A 21,076-nucleotide genomic window follows, 5' to 3' on the forward strand; every position below is an offset into this window, starting at 1 on the left:
AGATTTACCAGGATGTTGTCTGGATTGGAGGGTTTGTCTTATGAAGAGAGGTTGAGTGAGCTCGGGCTTTTCACACCAGAGAGAAGAAGGAAGAGAGATGATTTGATTGAGGTTTACAAGATAACGAGAGGCATAGATAGAGTAGGTAGGCAGACACTTTTCCCCAGGGCAGAAATGGCTGTCACGAGGGGTAATAATTTTAAGGTGATAGGAAGAAGGTATAGAGGATATGTCAGAGGTAAGTTCTTTATGCAGAGAGTGGTGGGTGCGTAGAATGCACTGCCAGTGGTTGTAGTAGAGTTTAAGTGACTGTTGGACAAGAGCATGGACTGCATTGAGGGGTGTGTAGATTCGGTTGGTCTTAGATCAAGGGAAATGCTTGACACAACATCGTGGGCTGAAGGGCCTGTACTGTGCTGTACTGTTCTATGTTCTATATATATCCTTGTTGCATGGTCAAAGTATGACATACATTGCATAATCAAAGCCAAACAGAAAAAGAAAGAAACTGCTCGTCATTCCTCAAACTAATAATTTCTGGAGATACAATGGGTAAATCAGATTTTATTACTCATCTTTACTGAACCTATTCATTTTTCCTGAACACACCCATGATATTTCAATTTCCTTATAATCCAATAAATCATCATAACATTCTCGATGCACACCAATCAGAGTAAAATTAAACACTCAGAATTGAGCTTTGGACCAAAGTTGGCTGAAAACCTCATTAGACAACCAAACTTAGATTACTGGGTTCCCTGATAACATTTAGACAATCAGCCTTCCCAGCCACATTATTCCTGATTGCTTTCTATATCTGTGATTTTTGAATCAATCTATTTTGCTTTCTTGATGCAAATAAGAAGAGTTAAAACAAAGCCATCTAGATACCATAGATTTTCCTGTTTGCATGATTGTCAATGGCATATTTTTAATTCTTGGACTTTAAGTTGCAACCAGAACACTGATAAGCGGTTATTTATTATAATGCTTGTTTTCGTGGAACCCGTGTATGCCAAACAAAATCAGCTTCTCATGTCTTGATATTACCCAAGCGAAAGCGGTTAAAGACTTTTTTCTATGGAAGGCGTTATGCAAAGCCGAAGTCTCTCCTTGAAAGCTTTCACAGCCAAGTCGTTCCTTCAGTCTTCCGAGTTCTGGGTCATGAATTGAGTTGATGCCACTGAGCTTCCAAGGTTGAACCTGGATACAAATGAATCCAAGTCCCAAGAACCTATGCCAAAAAAAAGCAGCATTAGTGTAAATCAACACTGAATTAAACAGGGAGATAGTGAGGACTGCAGATGCTGGAGATCAGAGTCAAAATGTGTGGTGCTGGAAAAGCACAGCTGGTCAGGCAGCATCCGAGGAGCAGGAGAGTTGACGATTTGAGCTTATGCTCTTCTTCAGGAATGTCTGCCTCACCGGCTGTGCTTTTCCAGCACCACACTTTGTGACACTGAATTGAACAGCTCAAGTCAGCATCCAGGATCAGAATCCTTTTACCTGTGATCTGTTGCAGCACGCAAAAGATATCCAACTTCCCTGTATATATGGGAATGGGTATTTCGGAATGAGTAGAGTAAGGGATCTGTAAATTTGCTTGTCAGGTTTTTGTGGTATATTTGAAGGTGCTTAAGCTGTTAGTATATTACTATTATCAGATAGTTGTGAATGCAGGCATTGACTCACTCTGGATTTCAGAAAGCATTCAAAAAGAATATTTGTGACAACAGATGAAATTCTGCAATGTGATTCCCACCTTGTAATGATTTGCTTTGTCTCTATTCTTTACGATATATGCTGTGGAGAAATAACTATTCATGTTGATGATGGGAAGGTTTCCTCTGAAATTTGTGAAATTGCAGCAGATTCTTTCCATATACCTTTACAATCTTGCTACAAGTGACAAGACAATCAATTCTTAGCTTTTACGTTTCCATCCTTACGCTAATATTGATTATAAACACAAGGTGACAATTGGAATCCGCCTGATTATTGTTGCTCCAGCTGAGGGCCGTGAGTTAGTCTGATGGGTAAGGTGTGTGGGGAAGAGGCAGTCAGAAGGGGGCTGAACTGTAGTCAGCAGCAGTGCACATATTTCTCATGAAAGCAGAAAAGGCCCAGCCTCCTCCATAATCTTCATTCCACATCAAGGGATAATTAATCAAATCAATAAGTGATCAAAGGGAGATGATCTTCAGCAGGTTTCTCTTCCTGCTCCCATACCATAATCCATGAAGTCATCTTTGGTTTCCTTTTCTTCATATTTGTACACAAACAAGAGAGCAGCTGCTAGATGTACTTTGACAATACTAAGATTTCCCTCCCCACTAGGCTCTTGATGTTTCTACTGCATCTCCAATATCCAAGATTAGATGAAACAGAATTTTTCAATTAAAGACAGAAAAATCTGAATCTGTAATTTTTGATCGACCACAAACTCCTAGCCTTGCTACTGATTTGATTCCTGAAAATGAACCAGGTTGTTCCATCCTGTATAACTCCGTTCATCTTATATTTTGCTTCATTTGAGTTCGAACTCAAGCCTCTACCCTGTCCCCTCCAAGGTCCTCTTCATTAACTATTCTGAGCATCAGTCCGCAAATGTCTCAAATTTAAATTCTTTATTTTCACAGCTTCATCCAATTCTTTCTATGCAAGTTCTGCAGCCAGAGCTGTAACTTTCCCTGGTCTCTTAGCTGCACTGTCTTTGCCTTTTTGTCAATAGTTTAGACCATCACTGACAGTCAGAACTTTATTTGACAAGACCTCACACTCTACAGTTCTCCTTCCTGTAAATTCTGAGCCTCTCCATTACTCTGTTCTTTAGGATATTCCTTCAACTAAAGCTTTAGGTCACTTCTCCAAAAATCTCCCTGTTTCCTTTCAAATCCAGTCTTGTCTGCTTCTGTTCTCATGTGGTGCTGTAGGACAGTTCTCTTTCTACTTTTTTACTTTTTAACAAATTACAGTTCTTATTAGGAATTCCTTCAAAGGTTGTGAGATAAGCACAGGTTTCCAGTGAACCAGATTTCTCCCCGTGTCTTTCTCGCATCCAAAATATCTGTTATGTGCAAGTGCACATGTTTTATTTAATTTCATTTTCAGAGAAGGATTTTGAGCTTACTGCTGTATCTTAGTGACAATTAGCCTCAGTTTTATATTTCATAATGCAGGGATTAAATGATGAGCATCAGGATGCATCAGTTGCATTTCCAGCTTTTTCAGTCATGGGGCTTTCTGTTTGCGCTATCATTTAATTCACCTAAAATGCACAGTTTGCTTTGAAAGTAAACCTTCTCTCTGATGCCTAGTAACTTCTCCCTGCAGTCATTTACCAACAGCCTGAATGATTTATTGCATTTCATAAATTTCTAAATGGGAGGAGTGCCACTCGTCATTTCAAGGAGATTTTTTTCAAGTAGGTGTCCATGTCATATTTTACTTTGTGCTTTTTATATGTGCCATTCTATACACCGCTCAACCTCAACCTAGTTTATAGCAATTTTTCACTTTTCATTCCAAAATCTGTCAATTAAATGTTGAGGTGAATTCTTTTCCTTCCTGTCTATTTTCTTTAAATAATTTTATCTTCGCTTTTGGTCTCCACAAAGGAGTCAGGAAAGCTGAGCAGTCAATCTGCTCTCAGATGTCTGCTGCCTTGGCCTCAGCTCACTTATAAAAGAAGTGCAAAACTGGCTAAGGTACAAATGCCTAGCCTCATGCTTCACCCCATTGGAGCCCAACAACGGGAGTGTGCTAATGTGGGTTTGCCATGAAGTATCCCACGACTTCACCTTGAAATAACCTTTTTTGGGGAAAAATTCTTTGTCTTTTGTCACCTCACCAAATCAAATCAACATGAGCTTTCAATAAGGGATGAAAGTGTGAACATTGCTGCTCTCCAACAACCTGTTAATGCAACTGTATGGAATGCTGCAAAGCGAAGGCCATTCAGTTTCACTCACACCTTCCGGAAAGCAGCTTCCTTTGCGCACTCTTATTGATGTTGCAGATTTCGGTTTGGAAATTTATAAGAATAGAAGAAGAAAATCATTCTAAGTCTCCTTGGCACAATATCCTTTAATGTTAATGTGCTGCCTTGGAAAATAACCTTTTAATTTTCCCATCCAAAACTGTCCTTAAGGTGATGATGAGTTGGCACATTGATCTGCTGCAATCCATGTGCTGTAAGTATACCTACAGTGCTACTGGCTCAGGAGTTCCAGGATTCAAAATCTACAATACAAAAGGAATAGCGATATTGTTTGAAGTCAGTTTGATGTTTAGCTTGTGGGGAACTTGTAGTTGATCACATTTTAATAGAATTGGTGTCCCTGTCCTTCTAGGTGATAGAAGTTCCGAGTTTGGAATGTGGTGTCAAAGGAGCCTTGGTGTGCAGCCCAAACTTGGATACTGTCCAGATCTGGGTTCATAATTGCAGGGAATGCTTCAGTATCTGAAGAATTGCGAATGATGCTGAATATGGTTGGGGTTCTGACACTATGATGAGGAATTCCTGCAGAGACGTCTGAGATTCAGAAAGTTGGTCTTCAACAAGAGTAACCATTTTTCCTTTGTGTGAACTACAACTCTTATTAGTGGAGGGTTTTCTCACTGTTTCCCATTGACTTGAGGCTTACCAGTGCTTGATATAAGACTGGGTCAAATGCTGCCTTGATATAAACCACCCCCGCCCTCCACGAACTCTGTTGATTTCCGCTCTTTTGTTTGCCTGGTTCTTGTCAAATTCAAGGGAGCATTATTGAGCAGGTCATCGCTGAGCAAGTGCATCTTGATATCATTGTTGCTGATTCTGTCAATTAGTTTTACGATGATCAAGAGAAGAATGATAATGCAATAAATGGTTAGATTGTCCTGCTTTTTTGAGGAAACACGATGGCTTGGCAAGTTTTCACATTGTTGGATTGACGTCAGTGTTGCATCTGCACTGGAACAGCGTAACAAGGTGCATACCTCAAACTCAAGTCCGGTCTGGTCTGATTCTGTCTTCATTAGGTGCTGTAGGACTGTTCTCTTTCTACTTTTTTTAACTTTTTAACAAACTGCAGTTATTATTAGGAATTCCTTAAAGGGTTGTGAGATAAGCACAGGCTATTGCCGAAATTTTGTCAGGGCCAAAGGTCTTTGCACTATCCAATGCCGACAGCTGATGCTTAATATCACATGGAGTAAACGGAGTTGTTTGAAGACTGAATCAGTGACACTCTGATATCATAAGGATGTCAAGTTAATAATATCAACTGCTGTAAAATCACTCAACTAACATTTTCACTGCACCAAGCAATTAAGACAATTACTTTTAACAAAATATGATGATGTCATTTAAAAATGTTGGTGGCTTGTTCGACACATTTAAATGACAAAGTCAATTTGAAATATTAGACCTTTTCAATTGACATGATTCTTCTTTTAGGATAAGTGTCATAGTCAGTATAAACCACTGGTTTCATAGTGCCATTGATATTTTTGAATCTGGCAAACAAGCTTTGAATTGCAGCTAACATAATTAAAACAGATACGATTGCTTAACCAGGCCCTTTGCCCTTTAGGTCTTTTAAACCCAGCCTTGTAAAACAATTACATTATCTGTTAATTGTCTTACTTGCAGAGGTTCAAATGAAACCGTTTGAGAAGATCCCAAGGCAAAATCCCAATGATATTCCAAACTAATACGGTACTCGATAAAAATTAACAATATCATTAAAATCTTGCAAGATGGCACCTCCAATAATTCAGCACTTCCAGAGCATGAGACTGCTGTTTCAGTCAAGATTCTGTATTCAATTCTCTGAAATGGGGCTTGATGCCACTGCACCTCAGTTGACAAACAAGTCTGGACGAAACATTATCCTCCAATATGAATTTATCATGAAAACCACTTTTTTGTTATCTTGAAACCTGGACAGGGCAATGGGAGTCATTTAAATTCAGTATATAAATCTAGAATATAAAGCTAGTTTTGGTGGTGATCACGCAACTATCATCCAATTGTCATAAACCCAATCTGATTTATAACCAAATTTTGGGTTGTCCTTGACTGGTCTGGCCAAAACGTGACTCAATCCACAGCAATGCAAATTGGCTCTTTAAACTGCCCTCTGAAATGGGTCTCGTGAGATAGTTCGGCGACAAAATGTTAGCCTTGTCAGTCACATCCACATCCATTAAAAAAAATAGAGATAGGCTCTCAACCCTAAACGGACAATGTAATTTCTTCAAGTGCTGGAAGCCGATGTGGGATCCAGCGGCATCAGTGGTATCTGCTTTGGCAAGGTCCAGCAAGGACTCATGGAGTCGGCAGCACTGTTGGAGGTGAGATTATCCTGGAGAGTATCAGCTCTTGCGCTGGCAAAACAGCAAAGGGCAGCACAGCTGGCCGCTCCAGGCCCATGGCTGGGCACTTACCAAGAAGGACTGGAAAGCTGAACTTCATTTCTTTACTTTTCTGCCTTTATATTCTACGTTTTATTTTTGTTTGTGTTTTAAGATGGTATCAGAGAGTGTGACATTACGCTAGACTTTGCCCTGTACTTTGTGAAAGAAAGTGACAACCAACAAATCAAAAAGTGAATTATTCATCCAACACTTGTGGATGAAGATGGTTCCAACTAATTCAACGTTCTTTTTAGCACTGATGGGCTGATCTCTCCCACCATTGAGGACAGAGATATTTCTATGACTACTGGTTTTCATTTTGTCATCCATCATCTTTTATGATTGGATGTGGCAGAATTTCAGAACTTTGATCTGATTCGTCACTTGGAGGATCACTTCGCTTTGTCGCAAGCTGAATACATCTTTTCACATGCAACAGTCCAAGGTACAGAAAAAGTATATAAGAGCTGGCATAAAGCTCCTGTGGCACAGTGGTAGTGTCAATGCCTCTGAAGTCAGAGAGTCTGGGTTTAAATCTCACCTGTGCTAGACATGTGTCATACACGTCTGAACAGATAGATTAGAAATATCTAGAAGAACTAACATAGGAAGGATGGGCTGAATAGTTGTCTTTTTTGCTGCACAGTTCCACACAAGTTGAGAACATAATTTTGTATCTTGGCTTTAATCTTAATCAATCACATCATCTTAGCATCTTGACTTGGAATGATGTTTCTTTCATGATTAACCTTTTCAGAATAAAGTGCAAAGATGCTCATCGACTGTTGTTGGATGAGCCAGTGGGGGGCTTTTATCTGGAATTTCAAATTGTAAGACAAAAAACTACCCCAATGGGTGAAAAAGCTTGGAGTCTGACACAGACTGAATACATCTTTCTCTTAAATCATTGGCATTTAACCCCTGCAATCAAAAATAAATGAGCCTGATCATCATTAAGAAAAGGAATAGTTAAAACTCCTGCTTGGAGAATTAGATCAAAAGATCTATAAACAGTCCGTTTGCCTACAGTTGATGCAGTTGCTAGGAGATTCCCCTCCACTGCTATGGTGATGGATTTTAGATTCACTAGTAATGCTGGGGCACCTTTTAAACACCTGATCATTGTAGAAGTGGCATATCTCCTAGCAACAATAAGAGATAGGTAAGCTGCTTTCCCTTTTTTTCTTATTTTCTGATCATAGAAAACGAAATGCACCATTGTTGCAACATGCATGTGACCTTATGTTCTCAAAAGTGGCCTATGACCAAGGTTATGATCTGGAATGCAATGCCTGAAAGGGTGTTTAGAGCAGATTCAACTGAAATTTTGAAAAAGGAATTGCACATGTGATTGAAGTGAAATCTTTAAAGGGAAAGAGTGAGGGAGCAGAATCTATTCGACAACTCTTAAAGAACCCACAAAGACATGATGGCTGATTGTGGTATTATTCAATGATCCCACAAAAAGATAGCTGTAGAAAATTCTTATGTTAGAATTTGAGGGCAGCACGGTGGCACAATGGTTATCACTGCTGCCTCACAGTGCCAGGGACCTGGGTTCAATTCTAGCCTTGGGCAACTGTCTGTGTGGGAGTTTGCACATTCTTTCCATGTCTGTGTTGCTCCCCATGTCCCCTGTGGGTGCTCTGGTTTCCTCCCACAGTCCAAAGATGTGCAGGTCAGGTGAATTGGCCATGCTAAATTGCCCACAGTGTGAGGCACATTAATCAGAGGGAAATGGGTCTGGATGGGTTACTCTTCAGAGGGTCAGTGTGGACTTGTTGGGCCAGATGGCCTGTTTCCACAATGGAATGTTTTATGCTCATTTGATTAAGAAGAACAGGATATTTGTGTCAATGAAATGGCAATACCCCTGATGATGCAGTACACCCTGAAATGTGAAATGTCAGCCTTGATTTTGTGCTCCCGTCCTTTTCCATCTTGAAAGCATTCCCTCTGACTCAAAATGAAAATGCTGTTACTGAAGCTTGCAGATAAACAAAAGCATCTTGTCAAAAACCTCAATTAGCTTACTTAAAATAGCTTAGAAAATTCTCTTTGTTGATTTTGGGCAGAAGATACTTATTTTTAAAACTTAAGCTAAATTTTTACTCAGGTTTTTAATGCTTAAGACAATGGTCAATATGTGCACTGAACAGTCTGTATGATTTCCTTGTAAATCAAAGTGCGGCACTTTGTTTTGGATGTGACCTCCTTGGTTGCACAGCAACAGTGGTGGTGTTGATCAAATTAAATAAATCCATATCTTTACTGTGCTATGTTGGTAATGCGTGCAGTAAATTAAAGGGTGATGGGATGGAAGGTGAAGACAATAGGAATCCAATAATTTTGCAAAGGACAAGTGCAAGAAATGGAATGGAGTCAACCATGGTGGATGGGAATGAGTTGAGGAAAATGGAAGTCTTATGGACAACTAAGTTGGGCTGTGATTTAACTGTTCTCATTTACATCTTACATTTCTTTATTTGACCCATTGCCATCCACTATCGGCCGTCAGTTATTTAACATACCCCACCTTCTAAACAATCAGACCTTTTGGGTTTTCCTCTATTCCCCACCTTCATGTTCCCTGCTTCTGTACTTGCTCAACACTTGCCACATCAGAAACTTAATTTGAGTTCTGATAAAAGGTGTTGACCTGTAATGTTCACGATAGAATAACCTCGGTTATCCAAACATCAGTTATTCGAATTTCGGATTATCCAAACAAAATCGCAAGGTCCTTGTACATGCATTTCAATTGAAGTAGGAAAATTCTATTCCTTATCCATTTAATGCATAATCTTGCAAATTTGAACAGGAATATAGATGCAAGTATGCTTTAAAAAATAATTAACTTCAAATATATACTCGAGACGATGTTAGAGTTAAGTCTTACACTTTTTATAAAGAGGCTCTCCAATACATATTCTCCCCTTGAACAAAGGTTTGTGACTGTGAACACACAAGAACAACATATGTGCAAGCCTGAGCTGTGCGCTCTTACAGCAAGATTGTCTCTCCACATTGACTCACTCCATTTTGCATATGCATCAATTTTTTTCCTCAGCTCATACTCTGGAGAGTTAAATCAAAAAATGTGCTTGCACTTTTCATTTCCGTTGCTTTTTTCTCCCGTTATCCCATGACGACTCTTTTTTTCCAAACAAAAAGTAGTTCAATATCTTTCAGCTGACAAGAAAATTTAATGTAACTTTTTTTTGATTAGAGAGAGCAAATCATAGTGAGTTAGCACATGTGAAAATAAACAGGAGGAAAACTTGACAGAAGGAAACACGAGGAAAACATTATCCCCTCAAAATAATTGATGAGAGGATGGAAACTGAAGTCAGTGAAAAATCTTCCCCCTGTATTTTGCGCCTCTCTCTCTCTCTCTCTCTCTAAGGGCTCTAAGTCACTGAGGAAAGAGGGACAACACTTGATTAGTCTGGACGGCAGGATGACACCAAACAGAAAAATGCCGGCTGCTGTCGAGGACCGGGATAAAACGAAGGAAAATGTCAGCGAAAAATTTCACAGACTTCAATCAAACTCTAGCCAAAAAGTGATTTTATTTGTAAAATCTCATGAATTTTTAAGCAATATCCAGTGTTTGTACACATTTAATCGATTGAATGAAATAAAAACTGTAAACATGCTTTTTTATGTAATTATGTTCAAAATGGTTTCCTTTGTTTACAATCAGATCAGTTATCCGAACAATCAGTTATCCGAACAAAATACTCCCCGCTGTCTTGTTTGAATAATTGAGGTTGTTCTGTATTTCCGTCTTCATAAATGCTGCCAGACATGTGAAGCATGTCAAAGATATTCTGCTTTCATTTCAGATTTCCAGTGTTCAGAAATAGTTGGCTTTGGTATAAAAAGAATATGGATATTCAACTTTTGCCAAAAACCCAAATCATGTGACAAGCTCCATCCTCCTTCCCAACCAGTTGCTGACGCCAAACCAAATGGTAAAATGATAAATCACACTTCATTTGTCCCGAGAATTAGTTTGCCGACAGGGTTGAAGTGGAAGTCTACAGCACCATTTGAAGATTTTTGACAAGATCTGAACAAATAGTTTAGATTATCTGCAAGCTTCAGTGGCACCATTCTCACTTGGAGTCAGGAGGAATGCTTTGAAGACTGACATAGGACTTGAGCACACAATCAAGACTGACACTTCACATTTCAGGGAGCAATGCAGAGTCAGGGGCTTTGTTTGAAAAATGAAAAAAGTCTTGTCTTCTTACCCAGATGGGCAGAAAAACATGTCACTGGAAAATTCAAAGAGAATTTCTTCCAGTGTCCATCCAAACATTTAATCACACAATCAACGCCACAAGAACAGATATTGGTCAGGTGTCTCATTGCTGATTTGGGCTCATTCACAGATTGGCCACAATGTTTCTTGACGAAACAGCCATAAAATAGCTAGGTACATCATGAGGCTGTGAAAGAAGCTATACCAGTTTAACTCTGTATTTATTTCTTTGAGTCAAAGAAACACAGAAAAAAGGAACAGATCAAGATTGATGAAGTTGATGTGCTAGAAATTTTGGAAAACATTAAGATTGATAAGTCCCCAGGGCCAGACCAGATTTATCCTCGGCTGCTCCGGGAAGTGAGAAAGGAGGTTGCTAAGCCGCTGGTGAGGATATTTGCCTTCTCACTCTCCACAGGAGTTGTACCTGAGGATTGGAAGGAGGCGAATGTTGTTCCTCTTTTCAAGAAGGGTAATAGGCAAATCCCTGGCAATTACAGACCGTCTTACGTTTGTGGTCAGCAAAATTTGGAAAGAATTCTGAGGGATAGGATTTATGACTATTTGGTAAAACATAGTGTGATTAAAGGCAGTCAGCATGGCTTTGTGAGGGGCAGGTCATGCCTCATAAATCTTATTGAGTTCTTTGAGGAGGTGTCAAGACAAGTTGACAACGATTGAGCAGTCGATGTGGTGTATGTGGATTTCAGCATGGCATTTGATAGGGTTCTCCATGGTAGGCTCATTCATAAAGTCAGTAAGTATGAGATACAGGGAGATTTGGCTATCTGGATTCAGAATTGGCTGGCTGACAGAAGGCAGTGGAGGACAGTGTTGAGTGGGGTCGCGCAGGGCTCAGTTTAGATTAGATTACTTTACAGTGTGGAAACAGGCCTTTCGGCCCAACAAGTCCACACCGACCCGCCGAAGCGCAACCCACCCAGACCCATTCCCCGACATTTACCCCTGCACCTAACACTACGGGCAATTTAGCATGGCCAATTCACCTGACCTGCACATTTTTGGACTGTGGGAGGAAACCGGAGCACCCAGAGGAAACCCACGCAGACACGGGGAGAATGTGCAAACTCCAGACAGTCAGTCGCCTGAGGCGGGAATTGAACCCGGGTCTCTGGCACTGTGAGGCAGCAGTGCTAACCACTGTGCCACCGTGCCGCCCACTACAGCCCTTCGATCTTGCTATACCATTCAATACAGCTAAGTGTTACGACACCGGGTGAACCCACCTGCTTAACTTAAAGAGTTCTTGGGCCTCTGCTCTTTGTAGCTTTTATAAATGACTTGGATGAGGAGGTTGAGGGGTGGGTTAGTAACTTTGCAGATGACACAAAGGTGGGAGATGTCGTCGATAGTATAGAGGGCTACTGCAGGCTGCAGCGCGACATAGACAGGATGTAGAGCTGTGCTGAGAAATGGCAGATGGGAGTTTAACGTGGATAAATGCGAAGTGATGCATTTTGGAAGGTCGACTTGAATGCTGAAAGTAGGATTACAGACAGGATTCTTGGCAGTGTGGAGGAACAGAGGGATCTGGGTGTGCAAATACATAGATCCCTCAAAGTTGCCATCCAAATGGATAGAGTTGTTAAGAAAGCATATGGTGTTTTGGCTTTCATTAACAGGGGGATCGAGTTTAAGAGCCCCAAGGTTTTGCTGCAGCTCTACAAGTCCCTGATGTGACCACACTCGGAATATTGCGTCCAGTTCTGGTCACCCCACTATAAGAAAGATACAGAGGCTTTGGAGAGGGTGCAAAGAAGGTTTACCAGGATGCTGCCTGGACTGGAGGGCTTGCCTTAAGAAGAAAGGTTGATTCAGCTTGCACTTTTCTTTCTGGAGAGGAGGAAGAGAGGAGACCTGATTGAAATGTACAAAATAATGAGAGGAATAGATAAGAGTCAGAAGTAGGTTCTTTACGCAGAGAGTTACGAATGCTTGGTGCCAACTGTGGTGGTGGAAGCAAAGTCATTGGGGACATTTAAGCAACTGCTGGACATGCACATGGATAGCAGTGAGTTGAGGGGTACGAAGGTTAAGTTACTATATTTTATGTTAGGATTAAATCTCTGCACAACATTGTGGGTCAAAGGGCCTGTTCTGTGCTGTACTTTTCTATGTTCTATGTTCTAAGTAGTCCATTCAGCCCTTCGATCTTGCTATACCATTCAATACGGCTAAGTGTTACGACACTGGGTGAACCCACCTGCTTAACTTAAAGCAGCAACACAGAAAAGATTTATCCCCATGCTGTAATCTGTGAAAATTTGAGAGGCCAAGAATTATTTAAAGTAAAAACTAAAACTTTATTTCTTTCAGTATAACTGAGAATAATTAACAAACAAATATCTAACCTATCTTTTACCTTTCCCTTCCACAATACTAGTCCATAAGACTCCCAATTAAGATTAACAAAACAAAACTTCTAATCTCAAAACCATGCAGCTTTCAGTTTTCTCTGTATTCCTGTTTTCTTTTCTTCTTTTTAGGGGTTCTGCTTCACAGGTTACTGATTGATAAAGGTACCTTTAAGAGAGCTATTTTTCAGACACTCTTTACATGCTGGTAGCTTGATAGTTCTCCTCTCAACTGTTCAATTTTCCCCGGTCTTATACCCCCAAAGCATCGGATTTTGTCATTGGCTTTTAAGATTGTCAATATCCTAAATTCAAACTGGTTTGGAGTCTGGTATTTTTTTGGGTATAATTTAAACTGATTGGTCTAATTTAAATCTGTTTTGTCGTTTCCAGGCAACCACCTACCCTAGCCACCCGAGTGGCTGGAGCACATGTTACATTGTATCTTTTTTCAGAACAGTTGGTGCTGTCAGGTAGTTTTTGCGAGCTTTTAACTCTCTTAAAGGTACAGTACACCAACATTTTCATATAATAAGCATACAACTCACACAACCTTGTTCCTGCATTTTCCCCATATCTTTTGATCTCTTTCACCTGAAGAACTATATCTAACTTCTTGAAAACATTGAATGTTTTGACCTCAACCACTTTTCACACAACCTGATTACTCTCTGGGCAAAGCAATTTCTCCTTGTCTCGACCCTAAATGGCCCACCCATATCATTATTCAGTGAAACACTGCCAGTGTACTGAATACACAATGAATTGTCATTTGGCCTAAGTATCAGGAGAAAAAAAAATCACAGAAGAAATAACATGACGGATGTTCGTAATCATGTAAGAATTGAGTTTCTGGATAAGGGTGACAAAGTGATTTGTAAAGGTAACTTTTTTTGAGGTGGTTACTGAAATCACCCTGCTGTCCCCACCACTTCTCATTTCAGTCTTGAATTAATGACAACAGAACCGTGTTTGCAACTTCAGAGGTTTAAAAATGCATGCGTTGCTTGTTTAAAATTCGATGAATCCGAAGATTTAGGCCATCTTGCTCGTGCACTACTAATATAAGCCAAATCCATTAAGCTGCACGTGCCATTCTGAAGCACTACTCAAAATAATGTTACAATTAATTTTGATGAACTTGAAATGATTTTCTTAGTGCTGTTGCTGGTGAGAATCTTTGCTTACTGATAGTGAATAACCAAAAATACATGGCACAATTTCCAAGGAAAATAGTTGTCTATTATGAATAGCCAATGGCATTCCAGTTCTAAAATGTACAGGGAATAACCTTTCTCTTTGCAACTTTTTTTCACGTGTGGCTAGTCTTAAATATACAATTTTGATTTCCCTACCAATAAACGAAGTGAATCCTTTCACGTTGATGCTCCTCAGAGTCTATAAAACAGACTGTACAATAAAAGAACCAAAACAGTTTGCAGTGGTGTATGCTTTGCCATCAGTCTTTAACAACATCCAAAAGGCAAAGCAATTCAAAGTTACATCTTTGTGTTCCCTGAAAGCAGTTGCAATATTAAAGGGCATCTGGACTGCTCTTGTTTTCTTTCCTCCAGATGCATTCCAAATCAGTAACTTGTGGAAACACAAGGATTCTAAAACAAATGCAAATTGCTAAGTAGTTTGAGAAAATAAGCTGGTGGTTCAGAGGATGTCATAACCAAGATAAATTGTGAGCTGGTTAAAATATCACCCACATATCAAAATTAAATTTGAGCCTCAAAATCATTGCAAATCTGTCACCTTTTCATTTATACGGTGAATTGGTCCTTTTCATAATCATATTTACACGAACAAGTGTCTAACACTGCACATCAACGGCTTGGTATAGAATAATCATCACAGAAAGATCTGAATACCAAATGACACTTCCTCAATCTCACTGGCCTTTATGTTGCCGTTGTGAACAGAATTAACTCTTTTTGGTACAAAAGTTGCAAAGTTTGACTCACTTGTTTGATTTGCACAAATATCACATTGTGTCTGATGCAAATATAAAATTACTTCTTTGATTTAATTAGCTGTATTGTTCTTTTGATTGACGGGCTCAGGCGAGTCGTATTGTAAGTATTTGTACATTCAGTCCATTATTCTCATCACCTGATGCAAATTATTCTCATCACCTACAAGACAATTTAGATAGTCACCATTATGTTTATGACCTCTGGTATACTATAGTTAATTGGATGTAAATAATTATTCTTGGAATTGTTACTGAAATTGTGTGAGAAAACCCAAGGTCTGCAAATCTGACACTGAGATTTGGCAGCTGGTTTCAATTATGCAGAAACTGCGCAAGGGCAAAATTTCCCCCTTTCACAGAGGTTTATGTTAAAATATAATGGGGGTGCCTCTGCATGAGAAGAGATCCATGAGAGAACAGCAAATTCACATGTTTTTGAAATGCTGCCTTCACAGAAAAAAAGCAGGCCTACGAGCAAGAACAGGGCACCACAATCAAGAATGTCCACAAAATTTCCTTCAAGCTTTGGAACCAAGTGCAGAAAAATATGACAATCCTTTAAACAGCAGCTATGCTACCCAGCATTTCTACTCACCAGGTTCAAAGTCAACACAAGTATGTGAGTAAGCATTATCTTGTTGCATATGAAAAAAAATGCAAAAATCCAATACAACATTGAGCTTTGTTGCTGACAACCAGCAATGGTTGAAGAGCTCATGTGTTAGCTGTAACTTTTAATTCAAAGCCTTGATACAGTTCTTTTACAGATGGAGTTGTAACACCACTGAATTGCACGTTTCCTTCATGATGTGTGTGATGTGCAAAAGTTTTATTGAATGTCTCTCATCATCCCTTTGCTTCTTAAATATACAATGTCATGGTGATGTTTGTTTTCACAGTGAGATATACTGAACTGAACCAAACTTAAGGACAGTGAAAGAATTCAAAGTTTGTAATCCCTGCAACATTATAGCCTACAGAAGCATCATTCGGGTAAAGAAAAGGTGAGACCATGCTCTTTCCTGAGCTATGGATCAGTATCATTCAGGGCTAAGGTTTCATCCTCACAAACATATATTTCAACAAAGACATACACATGAAAAGCACAGTCAATGAGATAGATTGGAAGATGTATCATGAAGGAAGTATTTTAAATGGTGCTTTTGTCACTCTCAACCCAAGACAACAGATTGCCAATGGACCAAAATGGCACAGCATTTCACAGCACTCCACATCCCAATCCACAACCTTTCTGAGCGGAAGCAGAAAAGCATATATCCCACATGAATTAGCTAGCACCTAATATGGTGATAGCATCTCATATGCCAAAGTTTGAAGTGAGTGGTGGCCCCAAAGAAGAAAATGAGTGGATCACTGTCAAAGGTAAATGTACTGTGGTAAATGTAGAAATGTTGCAAAGCTGTATTACATTTAAATTTCTTCGTATGTTCATCTGATTATGTAAAATATATCTGTTCTGGTGTGGTGAAGCAGGAAGATTTCAGTGCACTGATAGTCTTATTGTCCACTGGTGGTGTCAATATGGCACAGATTGGTGAAGACATTCTGGTAGCATAGGAATGGGAGTCCTGTTCATGTTCTGTTCGTTCCATTATTCATCTCAAGACAGTTCTAATATTCCTTGAGAATAAGGCTGCTCTATATATTAAATTCACTTCTTTGCCATTGTTCCAGATTCCTCACTAAAATGTTGATTGGTCAACCAACCAGAGATTTCCACCCACAGTATCTGTGCAGAAGTGCTTCCTAATTATTTTACATATCAAATGGATTGATGCATGTACATCCATAGTTTGTGCAATATGAGACAATGGCAATTAAGATCAATGACTTCAATGATTTTTGTCCATTCTGAACTCTGGGGCTAAGAGGTAATCACTGCGTTCCAACTGTCAATGCAGCCAACTCAGAACAAATAGGGCATCAAACCTTGGACTGTCTGAGGACCAGTGTGTCTCCAATGAGCTGAGTATGTGATGATATCAGTTTTATCACATTACATTCTTCAGAAAACATAGGAACATAGCAAGCCATTTGGCACTTCAGGCTTTGCCATTCAATAAGATTATGGGTGATCTGGTTGTGGTCTCAGCTTCACTTTCCTGTCTATCACCAATAACTTTGGACTCTCTACATTACCAAAGATCTGTTTGACTTGGCCTTGAATACATTTAAAGACTTGGCCACAATATCTTCTGGGAAAGACAATTCAACGTTTTAATGACTTTTTTAAAAATGAAAATTCTTTATCTTTTTCTTAAAACAGTGACTTTGGCTTAAACGGAAGACCTTTTATTCTTAAACTATGTCCCCTAGTTTTAGTCTCCAACAAGAGAAAATATCCTTTGATATCCATTCTTTCCAGTCCCCTCAAGTTCCTGTATCATTCAGTAAGATCATCATTCATTCTTCTAAACACCTGTGGCCATTCCCTTTCTGAATAACAGAAGTGCATCATCTCAGGAATGAGTTTAGAGAGCGTTCTCTGAACTGCTTCTAAACCAAAAATATGTTTTGCAAACAAAGAGACTAAAACTGGCTGCAACACTCCAGCTCAGATCCCACTAATGTCTTGGACAGCTGCAGTTAAATTTCTCTACTTTCCTAATCCATTTCCCTTGTCATAAATGGCAATATTCCATTCTCCTTTAAACAGGTCACCTTTCAAAGATCACACGTGTTGACTCCACTGCACATCCTCTTTGACCTTCACAATGTAAGTAATATCACTGAATGAAAAGAAAAATCTAGAAAGATGGGAAAAAAACAGAAATAGAGTCATAGAGATGTACAGCATGGAAACAGATCCTTCGGTCCAACTCGTCCATGCCAACTAGATATCCCAACCCAATCTAGCCCCATCTGCCAGCACATGGCTCATATCCCTCCAAACCCTTCCTATTCATATACCCATCCAAATGCCTCTTAAATGTTGCAATTGTACCAGCCTCCACCACATCCTCTTGTGTGAAATGGTTGCCTCTTAGATCTCTTTTATATCTTTCCCCTCTCACCCTAAACCTATGCCCTCTTGTTCTGGTCTCCCTGACTCCAGGGGAAAGACTTTGTCTATTTATCCTATCCATGCCCCTCATAATTTGTAAACCTCTATAAGGTCACCCCTCAGCCTCCGACGCTCCAGGGAAAACAGCCCTAGCCTATTAAACCTCTCCCTATAGCTCAAATCCTCCAATCCTGGCAACATCCTTGTAAATAAATCTTTTCTGAACCCTTTCAAGTTCCACAACATCTTTCCGATAGGGAGGAGACCAGAAGTGCATGCAATATTCCAACAGTGGCCTAACCAATGTCCTGTACAGCCGCAACATGTCCTCCCAACTCCTGTACTCAATACTCTGACCAATAAAGGAAAGCATACCAAATGACAGACAATGTCTTAAAAAACTTCTTGAGTTAAAGCCATTTCACAAATGGTTCAGGTGACATGTTTCTGGCATTAATGCCAAGGATCAAACAGAATGAATGGTGAAATTATAACTGGTCTGTAATTAGCAAACATATTACAATTCCGATGGCCCATTTATTCAGGGTATTTATTTCAACAGTTTTCTTTCTTTATGTATTGGTTCTACTGTCAGTTTTTGTTTTGGTCAGCTGATTGTTTATTATGCAGAAAAACTTTTGAACATGTTTTAGAGTTTTCCAAATTCTGTTAATGACACTGCAGATGTCCTTATTAGTGCAAAATCAAATTTGATTTGATTTGATTAGTTCCATAGAAGATTCATAACAGACTTGAAACATGAACTTTTTCTCTCTTTACAGATGGTACCAGACTAGCTGAGTTTCTCCAGCACTTCCTCTTTTTAGCTCAGATTTTCCAATCTAACTACATAACTGAAGTTCTTCATTCTTAGAATTATTCTTGAGAGTCTTTTCTGCATCCTTTCTCACGCCTTCACATCCTTGTTTAATTTGATTTAATACTCAAGTTAATGGTGAACCAGTGTCTTACACAGGTTCATAATAACCTTTTTGCTTTGTGACTCTGCACCCCTATTTATGAAGACCAGCATCTTCTATGCTTTTTCAACTGTTCAATCTCCAATGCCACTTTTCATGATATGAGCCAACATATCCCCAGTTGCTCTGACCCTCTACTCCCTTTATAATTGTGTCCCTTACCTTGTATTGTCTGTCCCATTCTCCCCACCAAAATAAATCACTTCAAATTTCTTCCATAATCTATATCATTGGCCACTTGTTTGCCCATATAACGAGCATATCTTTGTCTTCCTGTGGTTTAATACAATCTTGCAACAGTTCACAAAACCTCCACAAATTTTGAAATGGAGGCTTGCACACTGAAGTCTATGCTATCAAAATATATCAAGAAGAGCAGGAGGTCCTAACATTAAAACCTGGAGAAATCTCAGTGTAAACATCTTTCCAGTCTGAAAGATACCTGCTAACCACTGCACTGGCTGTTGTTATTCAGCCACTTTCATACCCATGTTGCTCCTGACCTTTTTATTCCTTGAGCTGAAAAAGAAATGCTTAGGCATCAGGAAGAATGCATGCTCTCTTTCTACCTCTTCCCTCTGGCTGGTAGACGTGTACAGCACCGTCCGTAATTTTACATCCAGTCAGATCACTGGGTCAGGAGAAGCAGAGTAGCATCACTGCAATGCCGCTTTCAAATTTGTGATCTGGTCATTGACAGGTACAAGCTCCCCACAGTCCATTCTTGGTAATCACAGTCACAAAGTGGAGGGTTTTCCATTTTGATTTGTTCATCAATTATCCACATTTGCCATGTTTTGTATGGATCGAGTTTAAGATTGCCTATAACTTTGCTGAAAATGGAAGCCAATGATTTTTTATGTCAGATATTTCACAGATTGCATGTTTGAGACTTCTTCTGAACTCCATTAGGCATACAAAGCTTCATCAGTTGAAAGTTGTATTCTGAAGGTGAGGCAATAGGTCTGGAAGGGTGTGAGATTATTATTATCATAGTCATGTCATTGGACAAGTAATCCAGAGGCCAAGTCTCAGGGGACATCAGTTCAAATTCCATCATGGAACTGGTAGAACCTAAAATTCAAATAAATAATTAAATGTGGAATTGAAAACGAATTTCAATGAGGTTAGGGTCCATACACAGTTCTTGGCCATGGAGGAGACAAAGGGCATCACTGATGATGTCCAAAACACTAATACTAATGCTTCCAAGTTTGTGATTGCCAAGTTCTTGACCAGGTTGATTTGCTTTTATCTTGGGAATTGTGGTCATGGAGGTTAGGATGTGATGGAGCTGCACGACAATATAGGTTCGAGTGAAGTCAAGCCATTCAGTAATGCCACATTAATTTTCACAGGACACTGAATGTCATGAGCTACTGGTCAGATTTTCTCTTAGTGGAAATTATCATTGCCTCGCATTTGTGGCAATCTTCAGCCTATCTTTTGTACTGATGACCTCAGCATCCCTGAAGATGATGATGTCTGTGGAGCCTCCTCCTCCAGCACATTTAATTGTCCATCACAATTCAACTCTGGAAGTGAGAGGACTGCAGAGCTTAGATCTTATCCATTGGTTATGAGATCGCTTAGCTCTCTCTGTCACTTACTGCTTGTGCTGCTTAGCATGCCAGAAATCCCGATTTGTAACTTCACCAAGTTGAAACCTCATTTTTGAGAGTATCTGATGCTGCTCCTGGCATGCCCTTCTGTATTCTTCAAGGCACCAAGCTTAATGGTAATGGTTGAGGGGAAGACATTTTCTGGATTAGTGGTGCTGGAAGAGCACAGCAGTTCAGGCAGCATCCAAGGAGCTTCGAAATCGACGTTTCGGGAAAAAGCCATTCATCAGGAATAAAGGTAGTGAGCCTGAAGCGTGGAGAGATAAGCTAGAGGAGGGTGAGGGTGGGGAGAAAGTAGCTACAGTGGGGAAAAGGATGAAGGTGATAGGTCAGGGAGGAGAGGGTGGAGTGGATAGGTGGAAAAGGAGATAGGCAGGTAGGACAAGTCCGGACAAGTCATGGGGACAGTGCTGAGCTG

The 21,076-nt window shown here is 39.8% G+C and overlaps 1 protein-coding gene across 4 annotated transcripts in view; it reads right to left on the bottom strand.

Annotated features, from left to right (window-relative positions):
• Positions 1–213: 213 nt before the first annotated feature.
• The window catches only part of LOC122543027 (phosphatidylethanolamine-binding protein 4), a 465,175-nt gene continuing 444,312 nt past the window's right edge, over positions 214–21,076 (bottom strand). For all 4 annotated transcript variants that reach the window (XM_043681207.1, XM_043681210.1, XM_043681206.1 and 1 more), the window contains one exon: positions 214–1,237. In XM_043681207.1, the coding sequence (XP_043537142.1) occupies positions 1,146–1,237 (92 nt within the window). In that variant the 3' untranslated portion in view covers positions 214–1,145. The remainder of the gene's footprint in view (positions 1,238–21,076) is intronic.

The sequence above is a fragment of the Chiloscyllium plagiosum genome, chromosome 42 (genome assembly GCF_004010195.1).
Source record: "Chiloscyllium plagiosum isolate BGI_BamShark_2017 chromosome 42, ASM401019v2, whole genome shotgun sequence".
NCBI classification, from domain to species: Eukaryota; Metazoa; Chordata; class Chondrichthyes; order Orectolobiformes; family Hemiscylliidae; genus Chiloscyllium; species Chiloscyllium plagiosum.